This window comes from Antechinus flavipes, chromosome 4 (assembly GCF_016432865.1).
Source record: "Antechinus flavipes isolate AdamAnt ecotype Samford, QLD, Australia chromosome 4, AdamAnt_v2, whole genome shotgun sequence".
Lineage (NCBI taxonomy): Eukaryota > Metazoa > Chordata > Mammalia > Dasyuromorphia > Dasyuridae > Antechinus > Antechinus flavipes.
Genome location: NC_067401.1, coordinates 236,554,893 through 236,574,568, shown reverse-complemented (window position 1 = coordinate 236,574,568; position 19,676 = coordinate 236,554,893). Strand labels below are relative to the sequence as shown.

The following is a 19,676-nucleotide window of genomic DNA, read 5'->3' as shown; positions in this document are numbered from 1 at the left end:
GGCAGTCATCCAGGGGTCCTTCTGTGGCCACAGGTCATCAAAGCCATATTGCTGCACTGTCAGCTTCTGAAAACTAAGCTGTGCTGGCTAAGAGATGGGAGAGGCTGCTAACGGCTCCATCTGTTATTCACAAAAGGCAAGTTCAACTAAGAGGAGTACTGCACATAAATTCTGCTTTTGTCAGCAGATGTCACCTATGTCAATATGAAATATTGGAGAGAAAATCGAGGTTTATTTGCAGGAGTATCCATCTATATTTGAATTCATTAAAATTCAAATCACATAAGGGGAGAGTAGAAATGGCAGCAGGAAGTAGGACTTAAGAAGGTACAAATGAAGCAAACAGATTTTAATTTAAAAAAATCATAAGGACGGGCAATTAGGGGTAGGGAAGGGAAGACTGGAAATTGAGGGGTAATAAACTGCCTACGGAACATGATAACATAACAACTTTGCACAGAATTCGGAAAAGTGTATCACTGGTCAGTTTGACACAATGGAAGACCAAAGACACTCAGGCTCTTTGTGAGAAGGTTCTACCTTCTTTCCCTAATGCTCTAAAATCATAGGGAGACAAAAGGAAAGAGGAAGTCAAAGCCAGGCTTGGAAGCAGTGCTGACTATAAAGTCTGTGGGCAAAGCATATTATCCCTTCCTCTCAGCTGAGAACCCTGGCAAAAGGAGGGAAAAAGGGAATATAGTAGTGCCAAATATCCTTGGAGAGAAACCAGGTAAGAGAGAGCACTTGATCTAAAAATCAATTTGCATAATTCAGTCAAAGTTAATTGAATCAAACATAAAACCCAGATGGTAAATCAAATTTTTGAGTCAAAGTCTGGAAATACCCCTTAAGATAGTTGTAGGGCAAAAGGACGTGGGTAGTAGTGACCAGTAATAAAGTTTTATGACAAAACTGATTATTTCTAAAGCACATGTCTGTTCCAGAAACTTCAGTGGCTCCTATTGCATTTGGGGTACAAGACAAACTCCTCTTCTGTTTGGCATTTAAAGCATTTCACAATCTGGATACAATTTGTCTTTCCAAACTAATATCACACAACTTTGTTACTTGTACTTTACATTCCGTCTAAACTAAGCTGTCTGCTGTTCCTCAGACACAATCTCTTATGTCCCACTGCAGTGACTTTGCACAGTTCTGGAATGCTCTTTCCTCTTCACCTTTTCAGACTAAAGTCAACTTAAGCACTGCCTCACTATTTAAGGCTTTTCCAGATCCTCTCCAATATTACTGCTCTGTACAAGAATCGCTCCGTATCCTGAATGCTTAGAACAATAACTGACACAAAACAACTACTTAATAAATGCTTCCATCTTCATCCCAAGTCTTCTCTAGAACTGACTCACCTCAAAATGCTATGTCCTGGATTCCCTGGGTCATATCTCTTTTTCTCTTCCTGTTGTGAAGCTGGATACATCACACCTAACCCTAGCGAGGAGTGGGGGGGTGGGGAGTGGGGGGAGGGTGGGAGTGAGGGTAGGTGGGGGGGTGGGGTGGGGGGGTGGGGGGGTAGTGGTGGTGTAAAAAAAAGATCTACTTCCCTCGGATGATTTCTCTCCAACCACTGAAACTGTACAAACTTCTTCTTCAATGGCAAGCATATTCCTACTCCTTTATAATTTTTGTCCCAATGATTGTGAATCCTTTGGTGCCTCTGTACAAAAGCCATTCTTCATCCCAACTCTCCATTTCTTATTCATATACCTTGATCCTATTGTGCTAGTATCCCATTATAGATAGGGAATTGGAATTGGAATATCTGTTCCATAGTTAATAAACTTCTATTCATCTTAAGCCTTTTCTTTTCTCACTGTTTTCACAAGGCTCCTTTCTGGTATCATTGCATCCCTGGTAACTCTTTACATTCCTGACTATCCTATAACCTAATCCTCCATTCTATCTCAGCTATGCACAAGTGATTTTCTTGTCATTCATAAGTATTCTACTTCCATACTGATGAACTCAAATTCCTTTATCCAATCTTAGTATATTATTATTCTGTCTTGCCTAATACCTTATAGTTCAACTATACACTATTCTTTAATTGTGAATCCCTCGCTAAGTCATTTTATTATTGATCTTGACTTGCCAGACTGTAATCCTAGGTTCCTTTGTTTTTATGCATGGGCTGATGAATAGAGCTAAAGAAAAGTGAAAAAAACATGCTATTTTGGGTTAACTATAGAAATTTGTTATCTAATTTCACCTGTGCTCTAAACCCTTCTTGCTTTCTTTAAGCTTTATGTGCTATCCCATTTCCCTACCGTATCATCTTGTCTCATATTTCAGTGAAAAAAATTTGAAGCCATTCATTGATAACTCCTTTTCATCTCACATCACTCAGATATTTTTTAACCTCTACCACAGTCTTAGATGAAGAGATGGCCTTCTCCTTGCCAAAGCCCATCCCTCTACATGTACATCTTCAATCTGCTCTAGCAATTTACCGACACTATCTTCTCATTTCTCTCTTTACACTTCTATTCTCCTCCATCTACTAGCTCCTTCACTACTGCCTACAAATGAAATATCCACGTCACCTTATTCTTTACTTGACCTGTTCATCTTTGGTAGTACTTTAGCTTTCCTCCCATTCTCAGCTAACTTCTTTAAAAAAAAAAAGTCATCTATATTAGGTAAGTTACATCTGCTCTACTAAATTCTGCAATCTGGTTTCTGACCTTGTCATTCAATGGAAATTGCATTCTGCAAAGTTATCTGTGATCTCTTAATTGCTAAATCAAATGACCTTTTCTCAATTATCTTCCTTCTTGTTCTCTTTACAGCATTTGCCACTATTGATCATCTTCTTCTTGATACTCGTTTTTCTCTAGGTTTTTGTGACATAGCTTTTTCCTGTAATATACTACTGTCTGTTTACTACTTAGGCTCTACTGAATTTTTATTCAAGTCATTCCAATTAAACATGGGTGAAGCATGAGTGTTTCACAAGATTATGTCCTATTTTTTTCTCTTTTCCCTCAATCTTATCAACTGTCTATACAAATCATTCCCAGAGCTATATATTCAGACCAATTAACTTTTCTGAGCTCCAGTCCTGCATCATTAAATGCCTTTTGGACATCTGGACCTACACATTTCACATTTCAAACTCAAAAGTGTCCAAAATCTTTTCCCCTAAGTCCCTCCATTAACATTTTTTATTTTCTATTATTGTCAAGGATAACACCATTCTGCCCCTTATCTATGTTGTCAACCTGTGTAATCTTGGACTCTGCTCTCACCTTACTTATTGTATCTGTTGCCAAATCCTGTTGTTTCTACCTCACAATATATCTACTATATCTCCTCTTCACTCCCTTATTACCTTATATCTGTCTGTATTATTGCAATAGACTGGTAGCTGGTTGCAAAAATCTCTCCATATTCCAATCTGTCCTACCAAAAGAACAGTTTAGGTCTGTCCATCTTCCCCTAAAAGACTCAATAAATTCCAATGGCTCCCTATTTCTTCCTTTATCAAAATAAAGTTCCCTGCATTACATTTAGTTCTTTTCCAAAGGTCCAAAGGTGAATCAATAGATACCATTCCAGCCTTCATTTACACTTCACTTTTCTCTAAGTACTCTAAGGTACATAAGGTACCTTGGCCTTTGTACACAATACTCAGTTTCCTCTCATACTTGGAATGCTCTCTTTTTTTATCTCTCTTTTTTCTTTCCAGATCCATATGAAATTTCACCTTCTATAGGAATTTAGTCCTTGTAGCTACTAGACAGAATCTTCCTTATTGAAATTGCCATGCACATTGAAGGTCCTGTAAGTATGATTTTTATTATAATGTGAGCCCTTTGAGGACAGATATATACATTTATTTTTAATATTTCCAGTAGTTATCACATTGCCTAACACATAATAAACTTTTATTAAATCCCTTTTGATTGATTGACTAGTTTAACTGTTGAAGCCAATCAATCAGAGACAATGTTTACTTTTAAGCAGGAAGCAAATTTGTTAAGCAACCATGTACCAAATGATGTGCTAGATTCTGGGGGATATAAAGATAAAACAGTTCCTAATGTCAAGGAGCTTGCATTTCAATTGGAATGAAACCACATTCAAATAGATAGATAGATAGAAATTTTTTTTTTTGTTTAATGGAGGCATAGGTAGGTATTAACAGCTGGAGAAATCAGGAAAGTCTCCAGGGAGGAGTCCTGATTGATTGATTGCTTCAAGCTAAGTCTTGCCTAAATCCTAAACATATTTTTACTTGTCAGTAATACCTAAAGTATACAGAAAAAATATGCCAGAAAAGGAAAAAGTTGTAAGCCAACTGCATAGAGTAGCATTAAGTTTTAAAAGACTAGAGTGTGGTGTGATAGAGGGGGGAAAAGTGATAGCATAACACCCAGTCACATCCTGCTACACTTAGAATTCAATGCGTCTAACAATCACACTCTCTACCACACTTGACTTTAAAGAGTGTCAAGCAGAGGATGCTTGATACAGTTTATTTTTTTTTTAGCTCTATTTTTATAGAAGCACATCGAATAGCCTGGAATGTCTTAAAAGCATCAGAGATCTTGATAGCATGGACAATTTACCATTTACTGGACATCTTTCTTAGCCTTGTGCATTTCATAAATATTGCGTTCCCTTATGCTACAAAGTTACAAGTACTTGAAATAAAAAAAAAGAGATTTAGTGAACAAAATTATTGTATTGAAAATTATGTGAGACATTTCTTTGTTCATTCTTTCATTTAAAAATATTCCCATGATCACGATGTGCATAAAGCTTTGCTAGATATTTTAAAGTATGTTATTGTTCAGTTGTTTTTTAGATATATTCAATTCTTCATGACCCCATTTTTTCCCCTTTGGCAAAGACACTGGAATGGTTTGCTTTTTCCTTCTCCAGCCCATTTTACAGATGAGGAAACTGAGGCAAACAAAGTTAAATGACTTGCTCAGTATTACAAGGTTTTACTGTGTCTGAGACTCCATTTGAGTCTTCCTAACTTCATGCCAGGCACTTTATCCATTATGCCATCTAGCTGCTTTATTTTAAAGTATACAAATAATAATAATGGTCTCTATCCACATCATGAATAGAGTCCAATTTGGCTAGAAGAGAATGCATGAAGAAAAATAGTATAAAATAAAGTTGGAATGTTATGCCACAGTTCTCTTTAACTGTCCTGACTCAGTTTCCTTGTACAAGTTTCTCTTGTCTCAGTCTTGCTAATTACTCCCCTAAGCTGTAAATCTCCCTCTGGTTCATGAAGGCTGAGGACCAATTAGTCTAAGGTTATAAATTGTTAGCCCAAGCAAGATAAACAAGAGAGTAGACTTCCTGATTATCTTCTGTCCTTGAAAATTTACAACATACCTCTAAAATATTCCAAGATATTTCACTAACATCTTTATCTCTGGGTATTCAGACATCCTGTCTCTGGGTTCCTTTTTGATTCATAGCCTTTTCCAGCTGGGCTTTCCCGCTTTTTCCTACTCTTTCCCTCTTCTTTGTCTCTAAAAGGTATATAAAGGTTAGAGATTCTCCATTCATTGCTGGAGAATGGCGACTGGCGGGTGGATGCTGGACGCTGGATTCTTTGAGATGATAGTCTCCTCCAGCCCTGGGACCAGCATGAATTCCTTGGTCCCAGTATATCTTTATCTCTGTCTGACTGGATAATTTGAGACGAGAGTCCTGTCTAATCAATCTTACTCTCCCATTAATAAAATATTAAAAACTCTCTAATCTCTCTCCTGCCTCAGTTTCTCTGGCATTACAGGAAATCAGACTGTAGAGAGTTTTGAATATGTATTGAGGGTTTTTGGTAAGGAAAACAATGATCAGATCTTTGGTTTAGAAAGATGGCTTGGGTAGCAATGTTTTGGATGGGTTGAAGAAGATGCTACTGAAAAGGATAATGGAAGTATTGTAAAGATGGGAGTGATAGTACTAACAATTAACTTGACAAAAGGCGGGGAAGGAGAAATGAATTAAAGCTAGTTCTACACTTTTACACTTTAAGTGATTAGAATCTTATAGGTTCTATCAATAGATATTGAGAAGTTAGACAAAGGGCAGGTTTTAAATGTTTTATTTAGTTTGGAGTGTGTTGGGTATGAGGTGTTGTTGAGATATCCAGGTGGTTCCTTCCATTGGCCAGTTGGAGAGGCCTGTGGTTAAGGGGAAATGTTGGAGGTGTAGATATGGATTTAATACTCACCTTCATAAAGATAATAATTCGAGCTATGGGAGTAAATGAGATTTCCAAGGGACAGTAAATACAGAAACCGAACAGAAGAGAATTGAGAATAGAGATGTGCAGAATACTTGAATTGAGAAGGAGGAAGCATCAAAGTAGACTAAAAAAAAAAAATAATAATCAGAGAGGTAGGAGGAAAACCGGGAAATTTCAGCATTACAGAATCAAAGGGAGAGAAGAATATGAAGAAGGAACAAATTATCTACAATGTCAAATGCTGCAGAAAATACCAGGAAGAATAAAACATCAAGATGGTACCCAAATAAAGTTGAGATCCATCATTGACATACAAAATGCCATCCTCAAATTGTAGAGGCCAGTGGGATTAATACAGTGAATTTAATTAAAAGAAAGCATTAAGAACTGGTCAAATGAAAACCTGAAGGAGCTAGACAAGACTGTAGGATTATTGGCTAAGGAAAAGCATAAATCCAAGAGGGCACACTAGTGATATCTAGCCACTTGGAGATGAACTTTCCATTTTTGGCCATAGAATCTAATTATTGTCTATGGGTGGAGCATCTATGATTATGTATCATGAAAGTAACAAAGTGTGTGTTTATCACTAGGAAAAAAACAACAACAATCATTTATTATGACTTAAGAGTGGAAAATGCATTTTGGTATAAAAGTATTTAGAAGAATATGTAGGGAAAATATTCAGAGAATCTCTCTACATCTAAGTCTTTGCAATTGCTAAATACATTCCTAATCCCTGTAAATTAGACTGGGCAGGATACTAGAAGATCCATAGTAAGGAATATTTCGCTTTGACAAATGTCTGGTAGAATTACTACAGAGGTCATTCTTAAGCTTTTAGATTCTATTACTTTGTGAGCAATAGTCCCCCTTCCAGAAATAAAGCCTTTGATACCAATTCCAAACTAAATCTCTCAGGACATGAAGTCTGGGAGAAAATGATTTCAAAATGATTTTTCTTTGAGTTAATTTTATTTAGCACATCTACAAAGATACTAATTTCTTCCTTTCTCCACCCCAATCCCACTATCTGGGGAATAAATATGAGGCAGGAGAAAGAAGACCAAGCCAGAATATAAAGAAAATGGTTATCTTTGTAAGGTTATTCCTTTTTTTTAAAGTGAAAATATTTGAGAGAGAGGAGAAAAGAGAGGAGGGAGCAAGGAAGGGATGCAGAGAGAAAGAGAGAGAGAAAATGTATGATATTAGATATGACCAGCACCTACAAAATATATTGGAAAGAATATTGGATTTGAGGAGGGAGAGAAGGTAATGAGCATTTGTTAAACATCTACTATATGCCAAAAATAGTTTGATTTGGATTGAGTCTCAATTGAGACTGAGTTGAAGTCTCATTTTGAAGACTCATTTAAGACTGAGAACAGTAGTTCTCATTATGAAACCTCATTCTGGCATTTAGTACCTATATAATTTAGGACAAGTTACTTAAATATTCCAGAACTCAGTGTTCTCATCTGCAAAGTGATGATTTTGGGTTGGGTCTACATTCTCTTCCAGCTCTAAATCTTTGATCATGATCTAAACGCAATGTACCCTATGTTGCTTTATATATCACCATTAATTTTAAAATTACAGCAACTCAGTAGCATATCAGATACCCACTGCATTGCAGAAGTTGAACAAAATGAATGATGACATAGAAAAGAAAAATGTACAGGTGACAAGATGAGCACCTGGCTCTTTGCTGAACTCAGTAGCTGAAGGCCACAAAATTGTGGGCTAGATTTTAAGTATCAATTCAGTACAACCCCCTGGGTATCATAACAAAGTGGACTGCATTTTGTGTATATTTTTTCTCATTAAAAAAAGATTTCATATTGATACAGAGTAAAGACAGCCTTATTTGTGCAGGAAAATTGAGACTAGAATGCAGTAGTTGATACAGCCACCTTTTGTAACTCACAGAGATAAATGTGCCCACGATTAACTAAGCACAGTGTAGGATAAAATGGAAGTCCACACCAGAACAATAGATTTAAGGACTTCTATGGGTAAAATCATTATTCTTCCAGCTCTATAGTCCATTCCTTTAGGGAATGGGACATATACAGTGTAATCCCAAAGTGACTCTTCTTATGTCTCCCTGAATTGTTTTTGAGGTCCAAAGGTGAATTTATAAACAATAGGGAAAATTTTTTTAAAGTGCTAATGCCACGAAATTTTATGTTTAGCTTCTAACATACCTCCGTAATTTTTTTAAATGAATAAAAAAATTAAACTAAGATGGGATAACTTTTGAATGGAGAAGATGATGATAATTTAGGTAAATCTGCTAGGAGCTATGGCATAACAAATGTCAAACTTATGTATTACCTTAGCCTTACCTAATGCAAGTATCTCCAATCAATCATTAAACATCTATTAAATAACTATTATATACCCAGCACTGTGCTAAGTGCTGGTGATACAGAGATAAAAGATATTCACTGTCCTCTAGAAGTTTACAATATAATAAGGTTCCAATATAATCTCTATTTTTCTATTTCTGGAATTCTGTTTCTGAATTAGATTATTAAATTGTATAATCTTAAAGTTAGAAGAGATCATATATATGATCTAGTCTAAAACCTATTTGTTATAACTCTAAATCTATGATACCACACTACTTGAATTAAAAAAAAATTAATTTAATTATTTTCATTTTTGGCAAGGCAATCAATTGGGGTCAAATGACTTGCCTGGGGTTACTCAGCTAGGACAAATTAAATATCCGAGGCTGGATTTGAACTCAGGTCTCTCCTGACTCCAGGACTAGTTCTTTATTTACTGTATCAACTAGCTGCCTCAACAAGCTTCTTTAGGGAAGAGGAAACGGAAGTTTAGAGACTGAACAAATTTCCTGAGGTTTCAGTTGAAGAAGTGGCAGAGCAGGTATCTGTGTATAGGTTGCACAGTGAATAAAGCCCAATGGGGTCATGAAAATTCAGACACAACTGAAAAATGACCAAATAAAGAACAAGAACCTGGTCCTAGATTCTTTCACTTTAAATCCCAAGCTTTTTCCAATGAAATGTCCTGCCTGAAATCAGGTGCTGAAATCAGCATTTGAATCCATATGCTCTCATTCCAATGCCTGTGCTTTCTCTGTTGTGCATACAGTCTTTATTCTTTTCAATTTCCTCATGACATTAGGTATAGTACTCTTCTGCATATAACCATTCAATAAAAACTCATTTATTAAGAATCAAAATTTAAGTTCTTATTATAATTTTCAACTAGTGTCATATAATGAAGAGTGTTGAACTTGAAAGCTGAGTTCAGATTCTTTTTCTATCATTAGCTAGGTAATCATGAGAATAATTTTGTGGAGACTAGCTTCCTCATTGTACAATGGGGATAGTAAGATCTGTGGTACCTACCTCACTGGATTGTTGTAAAGCTCAAATCAGATGATGTATGGAAAGTGCTTGACAAATCTGTAAATGTCATAATTTTTATTATCATCATCTTCATCATTTTATAGGTTTTAGAGAGCAATGAAGACAGAAGTGAATACAGAATACTGCATATGAAATATTGAACTTGGAAAATTTTAGCTTCATTGTGGCAGAAAAGTCCAACAGAGGAAGCAGATTCATGTAGTTTGAATGCTACTTTCTAAGGGTATTAACAGTCAGATTCCAATCAGACTGTATGAGAAAGAACTGGTGGAGGGAGAGAAGGGAAGAGGAGAATACCAAATGAGGAGACAAATTTACAGCAAATGTTTCTACTTCAAACCTAAATTTTGACTTCTAGTTATATTTTCAGTAATTTTTTCCTCCTAGCTTCATGTTCTCTGGCAAGCTAAAATCCTGACTCAAGCTGAAATATGACACATTTCTTTTTAATACAAGATACTGGCCTTTATCCACCATCTTTTCTAATGTCTGAGGATGGTTCTTTGACACAGCCAAGCATAATTCCTTCAAAAATTTAAAGAGGACAAAGTAATTTCCATATCTATAATAAAAGATTGTTCATGAAATTATCAGAGAATAAACTGCCTTTTTTCTTTTATCTTCCCCCAAATATTATTTTCTTTTTTCCCTTTTTCCTCTCTTTTCCTCCTCTTTCCCTTTCTTTTCCTTTGCTTTCTTCAGTGTCTAGCACTATTTTTTTTTTCTGTTTTAGACAGGGTCTTTCTATCCCACCCAGATTGTGTAGCAGTCTTCTTATAATGCTGAAAAATAAGGAAGATTTTTACCAGCTATTTTTTAAAAAATCAGGCCTGATTAATCCCTTTAGGCAACCTAGTGGCTCTCCACTGTGAGGTATTCCCCATATCCATGTCTGATATCCTTAACTCAAGGAATCTCTCTCTGTTTCCCCCCAGGAGCAGAGATTGCAGATATGTGCTATGATGTCCAGCTTTAAATATAGTCTAAATTATTTGAAAATGATATTCTTTAGGCTATATAAAAAATAAAAACAATTTCCTCATTTCCTTCTGTTTTTCCCCTTCCTCAATTTGTTTCTCTAATAGCCAATTCAAATTTGTTGATAAGCACACCAATCTTAATTAGCAATTTTAGAGTTTCTTTTGTCATGTACTCACAATCCTAATGGATATGAGAATTAATATTCCAATGCTATTATGGCCCTGTTTCCACCAATATTCCATCTAATGCTCATTTTGAACAACTTTTGCCCTGGTAGCATGAGGGATATCCTCTGTTGTACTGTGGACCCTCCTCTGTCATTTTCCTCCTATATTTCATACAAATCAAGAAAGCACATGGGCTGTCATGGAATTATAGAATTATAGATTTAGAGTTAGAAGGGACTTTGAAAATGATAGACTCCAAATATCTCATTTACCAATGAGGAACTTGGGTCCAGTGAGATCAAGTGATCTGTCCCTTTAATCATGGATTGTTCTTTATCTTCGTGACTTAACCATCTAATGTATTTATAAAATTTAACAAATTTGAAGGCTATTTTGAGAGATGCTTACACTTCATGCCTTCACCAGAACATATTGAGCGCAGAGGTCAAATTTATGCTTAAAAAGTGTGCTTCAATTTTACTCAGGTACCAGAAGTGATTAAGCAACTTGCCCAAGATGACACTAATAGTGTCTATGGATAGGAATTTGATGTTTTCCAGTTTGCTCAATCTATCTATGGTTTTTTATTCTTTCCTTCCTTCATCCTACATCCTATTTCATTCATTTCTATCCTCATTCAATCTAAGCATAAGTTTTTTTTTGTTGTTGTTGTTCCAAAGATTCTCTTCAAAATTTTCCCAGCATGTCAAGTTTATTTTACATTATCTTTCTCTGTTTCAATATGATCAGAATATCCTGCTATACTACCTCAGGTAGTATACTACACCCTCTTCTCTACTCTTCCCTTCAACTTAATCTATTTTGCTGTCTTTATGCTCCCAACTCCTCTTTCCCAAGTCACATTCATCTGTATTCTTTTTATCTCTTACTCTCATCCTTGACTATTTTCACTTTTCTATAAATTCAAAATTCTTAATCAGTACTGGCAATTTATTTCTTGCATGCTCTCCCTCTTTCCTTCACCTCATGATTTCATTTTGTTCTAATCTAAGGAATCCTCCTATAATTTGGGGCAATTTTTCCACCATAGATTTATATTTAATCTCTTTCATGCCTAAATAAGATAAAAAATACCTGGATGCTCAGGGAGTCACAACTTTTTAAGTCTCTTCCTCTGCTGTCCTTTTTAAAGAATATCTTCTTGATTCCTAGTGTTATTCCCTAAACACTTGTCTATTTACTTCTCTTGTCATTTCATTATGATATGTTATTGTGCTTGGATGCTACCAGACACAGTTCATCTAGACATTTCAGTATTTGGGTTGTGGTCATCTTTTTTACTTCTTTACATTCCTGATATTAGCCTCAATGATTTCTCATCCTTAAATTAGCTAATTGAAAGTTTCTGAATTTTCTTCCACTCTTGATGATTTTTATTTCTACTCATATACCATCTATTCACCAATTAAATATAAGTTATTCACTAAGAAAAAAAATATCCCTGGTATTTTCATACATAGCAAGATTGGTTTATACTTGTAGAGTGTAATGTAGGATGAAAGACTAAATTTTGTATCTCCCTCAGCACCTAGGACAATGTTCTGCATATAGTAAGATACTTTATAAATATTAAGGTAGGGATTAGACCCATGATTTCACTGGTACATGGAAATATTAGATGAGGAAACCTCCTACCAATGCAATCTTCTCTGAAACTTATAGTCTTAGAAAGATGCATTGTAAATGTAAGTCACTTTGCCAGATCTTCCAAGATGGAGCTTTGATGTAGGTCTCATTGACTTCAAAGCTTGTTCATTATCCACTATTCCATGCCACCTCTTACTTATAGCTGAATGGATCTGAAATTTTTCTTCTAATGAATCCACTAGATTATAAATCTACTTGATTATTTTAGTTTCCAGCATAATTGATATTCAAAGAATATCTCACCAATTCATTACTACTCTTCTCAAATCACACCTACATCCCCTACAATAAATACTTTCTTCACCCCTGCTGTTAGTCTCTCACTAAAATCATTAATATTTTAATCTCACCCATTTAGGTTGAATAACTGAGCCCCTTTTTTACTGAACTAATTCTGTGGGAAACTATATAAACACTGACTTTACTATGAAATTATTCTTTCATTTCACCTTAGTTTATTTTTCTCTAAGCTCCCCCTAACCAATTCTATCCATAACCTGTTGTTAAGAGGACTTTTGAATTGCCCTGTTAAAGACTTTCAATTCTCTGGCTTCTGTTTTTCTGTTTTCTTTTTTCTTTCTGTTTTTTTCTCACCTTATAGATTTCCATATGTTTTTTCTCTCTCTTTTTTTAAACAAAAAGGCACAGCACAATTGACAATTGAGTAAAAAATACATATACACATGCCTTTAGATAAAATAATATTACCAAGGGCATTTAGTTTTCCAGCAACAATGTTATAAATGAGAAATATGTTTCTGGGTATCTATAATTCAAAATACAAATTTTTAAAATCAGATGTTACAAAGATTTAGGACTATAATAGGAATGGGTTGGGCTCAGCTGCTTCAATAGAGCAACAGACCAAGAGATTTGTAGACTAACAAACCAAGTTATCAGAGGGACTTCTGAGATTTGTAGCTGGGATTTGAAGCCAGTGGAATGAGGAGGGGATGGAGTGACATATTTCTACCAGGATCCACCCCCCACTTTTGTCCCATTTTCATTTTCTTTGAACACATTTTTACATGTATTAGTCGCTAAAACACCAAGCATAAATAATCTTTTTTCCCCACTGACATTATATTTATAGAATACACTTGCCAGTATGCTTTTCTTTCTAGACTTAGAACTACATTATAAAAAATATAGCCATCATTTTGGTCACTCTTTTCTTATCAAATCAAATCTGTTTAATTCACTTTTGATATGTAAATTATGGTAGAAAATTGGGGGTAATTGATTCAAATTCCCAGCCACTCAGGTTCTTAGGAAAGGTTAATTACTTTATGTGGATGGATACTTTGATGCTCTGACAATAATATGTTTCTAGTTCTTGGGTCACAAAATATACTGGTCCAAGGATAGATAAGGCCAAAAAAATGAACATTCAAGTTCAAGAATAATCTTATTAATGTGGAGAATTATTAATATTCTTCCTATTCAGGGGAGAAAGTTTCTGTTCCAGACTTTGATATGCACTTACTCTATCACCTTGAAGTAGTCACTTTACTTCTAGGATTACTTACTGGTTACACAGAGGGATGATAAAGGTAGATGAATTCATGTTTTTTAAAATGGTTAGATGATCTTCTAATGAAAGGCCCTGTATAAGTGCTAATTTTTATAATTCATTCCCATGTCCATACATTCTATTTTAGCTATCCCAAGTGGTCACCCAAAGCACTAATTAACTATTAAATGTATTTCAAAAGGAAAAGGAAGAACTGAAATTTCAGTCTAAATGCTGAATATTTTTTCTTTTTAGTATATGTGTCTCATGGTTCCAAAGGTATTTGAGTGCAGATTTTTTTTTTAGGAGACAGAGCTGAATGATACACTGAATGTGGTATTATTATTATTATTCAATGCTAAGATTATGGAATATTTTCGGAGATTTATAAACTCCACAAACTGCACATTGCAATAGTTGAAAGTGCAGTCCATTGATCTAACATACACAATATGTTCTGTACTAAACCTAGCAAAATTTTTAGATTTTTATATGTGACAAACTTTTTTTTATCTTTCTAAAATTATTAGATGTGATTACATTTAAACCATTTTGGTATTCCTTGAATGGAATATGGTTTAGAGAGCTTTTCAACATGCAAAAAAAAAAATTGGAGATTATTTTAATTATTTTGTGATATCTTTGCAGCTGAAATTTTTTGAACAGTTAAGTGCCAAGGATGACTAATGTACTGCTTTTGGTTTTGTGTTCACAATTGTCCACTTAATCAAACAGAATAATAAAGAAAATATATCAGCCATTTCTCTGCTGTTTCTCTTTCTATTTAGCTTCTGATTTTCTCCACCATGTCTCTGAGCTGGTACTCTCCTCCTCTTCACTTTGGTTTCCTTTTATATGTTATTTTCCTCCATTAGAATGTAAGCTAGTAGAACGGCTATCTTTCTTTTTGTTTTTATTGTGTTCCCAGCACCTTAGCATGGTGTGTGGCACATAATAAGCATGGAAAGCACTTACTATGTGCCATAGTTATGTATTAAGTGTTTTACAAATATAATTTTATTTAATCCTGCTGGGGAAGTACTGTTATACACCTCCAGTTCACAAGTGAGAAAACTGAGGCAAACATGTTAGTAAGTGATAACACATTATTTAAGGCTAGGTTTGAATTCAGCCCCTTCCTGACTCTAGGCCCAGTGCTGTCCTCATAGATTTCTACACAGCTGTAGTTCAATTACTCCCAATTTTCTATCACAGTTCTACCAATAAAGGATTAATAAATGTTTGTGGGTTTGACTTCCTAGGCCACTTGCATATAAGATTAACACTCAATGTGCTATAGAACTTCTTTCTTCTGAAATTGAAAGGACACAGAGACTTAGGGTATCCATGTGTTCTCCCTTGTTTTAGCATATGATTGATCTAGTTTTAAATATGTAGGTTGCAAATTTGAAAAGAGTCATTCAAGCTAATTAGTGGTATCTCTCTCTCTCTCTCTCTCTCTCTCTCTCTCTCTCTCTCTCTCTCTTTCTCTCTCTCTCTTTATATATATATGTATGTATGTATTAGAATAACCAGTAAAAGAAGTCCTAGAGTGAATCTAGTACCACAGAAAGATTATTCTAGTGAACATCTTGTCAACCTCATCTGGTGGGTGTAGTTCACCCTCAGTTTCAATGCTTCTGTGCTAACTAGCCCTGGATGAACCCTGAGCATGTAAGTAGTAACTTGATTATTCCTGGAAATATTTTTTTTTTATTCTGGGAATAAATCATCAAAAGTTGACAGTATGCACCAGGGCTGTCTGGTAAGCACATTGCCAAATAGAATACTGTTTTATTCTAAGAATGAATGAACAAAAATTGAAGATATGTACTAGAGCTATCTGATAAGCACATTATCAAGCAGAACACTAGATTTCTTCTAGAATTATACTCCCTTCTCATTAGGGACACCCCTCAATTAGATTTTAGGTCCAACAGATTGAGTCACAATAAAGTATGGCTTCTGATCAAATATTTGCAATCTATGACTTTTGAGGCACCAGGAAAAATGATTGCTGATTTTGCTCATTTCACTACTATAAATAGATAGATTTCTGCAGGACAGATTAGGTAAAACAAAATAAAACAAAAAGCAAAACTTGAATGAACATTGCAGGATGATTATAAAAAGGCTTGAAAAAAAATAAGATTACAAATAATGTTAGAATATTATGTGGCTACAGTAATAGATTAAATATTTCCCACATTTTAATAAATGATTAAGAAATCGGGAAAACTTTTAATTTGTTTGGACCTTCCCCTCAGGGCCTGGGGATCAAATGATGCTGCCTGAATAACCTGAGAGCTTTGTATTGGCTTTCATTAAAAGAGTTATTATTATGAAACACAATTAAACACTTAAAATCTAATAAAGCCTGTTTTCATTATGATTGATTAAAATGTTTCCAAAACATTTTAGGTCCAATCATATCTACCAAGAAATTTATATAATATTACAACTCTTCAACTTTTCCTCTTTTTTAATATACTTCCCATCTTACCCCCAAACACTGTTAGGAATTATATCTGCTTTTTAAAAATTTGTTTTCTACAAATGGTGGCATTTTTAAGAGAGGCAACCATAGAAGCCAAGAATGAGAGTCAAAAATGAAGGAACAATTTCCACATTACTGACCTCTAAGGAGCTCATGGATATTGTTGATCCAGTTTCACTTCTTGCTAGTCCTGCATTGTCATCCAGTTCAGAGGCCATGAAATTCTTTACAGCTGTGCGAGGCTCAAATGGCAAATTCTGCATATGCTCTTGGGGAGCAAGATGCTGATCTAAATTCATACCGAATTGATCCATAACAGGAGGATTGATGTTAAATTCAGGATTGACTTTGTAGTGCAAGAGCCTTTCATGAGGCAAAGTTTCCATGCCAATATTAAGTTTACTTTCCTCTTTCAATGCTGATTGGGCATTAACTGAGCTTCTGGGCATTACTATATAGTCACTTTCCATCATTCTTTCTTGAGGATGTACTATGTCCATATCTGCCCCTCTCAAATTATCATCAGTGCATAAGTACACAGTTCGCCGTAACTCACTGTTATCTTTTTTCAGACACTGATTCGCCAACTCATTCATGCTCATTGGCATATGCAGGCCTGTGGGCTGCTGAATTATGACTTTGGAAATTATATTTCCAGGCAAAGTTGAATAGCTCAGACCCTCAGGATTTGTTGTCTTTTCTTCTTCATCATCATTCAGAGAAATCCGAGATAGTGTTCCTGTTATTGTAGCTGCCCGACAAGGTCCAATATCCTTATGAAGAACTATAATTAGAACACAGCATTTTTCAAATAAAAGTCAGTGCACCCTGATTTACTTTTCATTAGTGCCCCCCTTTGTTTTTCTTTTTAATTATTTTATTTCATTTCCTTTTCTTAACAAACTACTCTGAAGCCCTATTTCACTACTTTAACATAATATACACCTGATTTTTTCAAAATGGGCAAGCTTTAAGTGTAAATTGTCTTCTCAGGAAGAACTCATCTAAGTGTAGGAAGTTTTATCAACCAGAATGTTAGCCATCAAGTAATTATTATTATTTTTTAAAGACCACATAACTCAAGATATTACCTATTAAAAGTATGGAGGAATAAAGATCTGTATTAGTGGAGAGAATTGAAATCATGGATCTTTTGAAATACTGGGATATTCCTTAACAACACGAAAGTTTTCCTTTAATTAAATTCATGTTTTTATATGTTGTTTATAAATTATTTTTATAATTTCCTACAAAGATGAGACAGAAATTTAAATTACTCTTTATATCAACACAGTGTATTAACTCTGGTAACCCAAAAATTTATGTAGGAGCTTACCTTCTGAAATTTGATTAATAGCTATAAAATTTGCAGGATATACTAACATGTAAGTAACTCAGCATAACCTCTTCGGAAACAAAACAACAGAGTATAAGTTAGATTTTTCTTCAACCCACCCTATAATCTTTTGTGGAATTATAAACTGATTCATGATTTTTAAAATGTCCATTGTTTTTCTCTAAAAATGTTCTAGAACTAGTAATCATTATTAAATTATCCTCTGAATAGAGATAATTACAAATGATTATATTTATACCAACCATTCCTATCTCATTTCACCTGAAAAATTCACTAAAAATTGTGCCACTGAAAAGTAATGAACAATTATCCATTGAAGTCCATCTGGCAAAGAGAGTACAGGGAACAGAAGTATTTATCATATTTAATTTAAAATACAAAATTAAAAAAAATATAACCAACCCTGATGCTCTATTTCTAAGACAGTATATGAAAATCACCAACTGAGTTTTAATAGATGAGCAATTTAAGCCTTTGTGACTCATCTTTCATAAACCTTGGGGAGAAAAGTAACTTAGAAAAAATAGAAGCCTTACCAAGATTTAAAATGAAGGACAAATGGGTAGCCAAACAAACAAACAAATAAAAAATAAACATATTTTTTCAATGGAAATCATTGTCAAGCTCTGTCATTTAAAATAAAGAAGTGTTCTAACTCATGCTTGGTTGTACTCAATAGTATATGTTCAAGGGTTCTATAAGCATATAACTTATGCTTATAGACAGCGACAGTGGTAATATAACTTTCTTCATTCCAAACAACTGCCACCTTCTTTCATCCTCTGTTCAACACAATCCCATGGACCTGATTTTGTAATATTTTTAAAATGAACACTATCTGTTAATATTCACTTTGGTTCATAAACTATGGAATTTATTGCTATATTGTCTTCTCATAAAGACTTTCACATATATTATATTTCTCTTCCAGTTATCAAATAAAAGAATGACTTTCCATATTCATTCAGGTAAAGATTTTGGATATTTGTCTCTTTTACAAATTGACACTTATTACAAAGAAAATTCTTAAATGTAAGTTTAAGCTTATATTATTTATCTTGAATCTTTTTATTGGAAAGAACTATGCTGTTATTTTGATAGATTTCTTAATTTAGATCCTGAAATGTAATATGGCCATTAAACATTTCAAAATTATCTGCCATTTTATTTGGGTTTCCACTTTAATCCTCTGCAGGAGGTAAAATAAACTTAGATTTTTTTTAAAAATCTATTTTTGTGTCTTTTAAAACAAAATACTAATAATGAATGATAGTTCATGAGCAATTATGTTAGCTAATTGATTTCAGGAAACTAAAAATAATATTTAAATCTTTCAGATCTCAGAGAATACTTACAATTTTTGAAACAATTTATTACATACAGAAATAAAGCAAGAACCAAGAGAGGTAGAATATGTAGAACAGTAATGGATTTGGAGTCAAATTTAATTAAAAATAAGAATCCATTAAGTTATTATCATGTACCATATGACAAATACTGGTAATACAAAGAAAATGCCAAAACAATCCTTGTCCTCAAGAAATTTATATTCTAATGGGAAAGACAGCATGTATATTAATAGGCATATATAAGATGTATCCAGAACATAACCTTGAAGGGAATGTACAAGGATATGAGAAGACCTGGGATTAAAACCTCTCTCTATTACCACTTGCATAAGCTTGAGTAAGTCTCTGAATCTCTTTGTTTCTATTTCATTATTTTTACAGTCAATTTTCTACTGCCTTCTGTACTTTTATAATCAAGGCATTATGCATTTTTTTAAAAATCCAGATGAAGGCAACCATTAAGCTAATTTTCCCATATACAAGAGAGGCATATAATTTAGATTTT

At 34.3% G+C, this 19,676-nt stretch overlaps 1 protein-coding gene across 4 annotated transcripts in view; it reads right to left on the bottom strand.

Annotated features, from left to right (window-relative positions):
- Positions 1–19,676, bottom strand: part of ADGRB3 (adhesion G protein-coupled receptor B3) — an 882,558-nt gene that overhangs the window by 26,202 nt on the left and 836,680 nt on the right. For all 4 annotated transcript variants that reach the window (XM_051997212.1, XM_051997213.1, XM_051997210.1 and 1 more), the window contains one exon: positions 16,606–17,249. In XM_051997212.1, the coding sequence (XP_051853172.1) occupies positions 16,606–17,249 (644 nt within the window). The remainder of the gene's footprint in view (positions 1–16,605; positions 17,250–19,676) is intronic.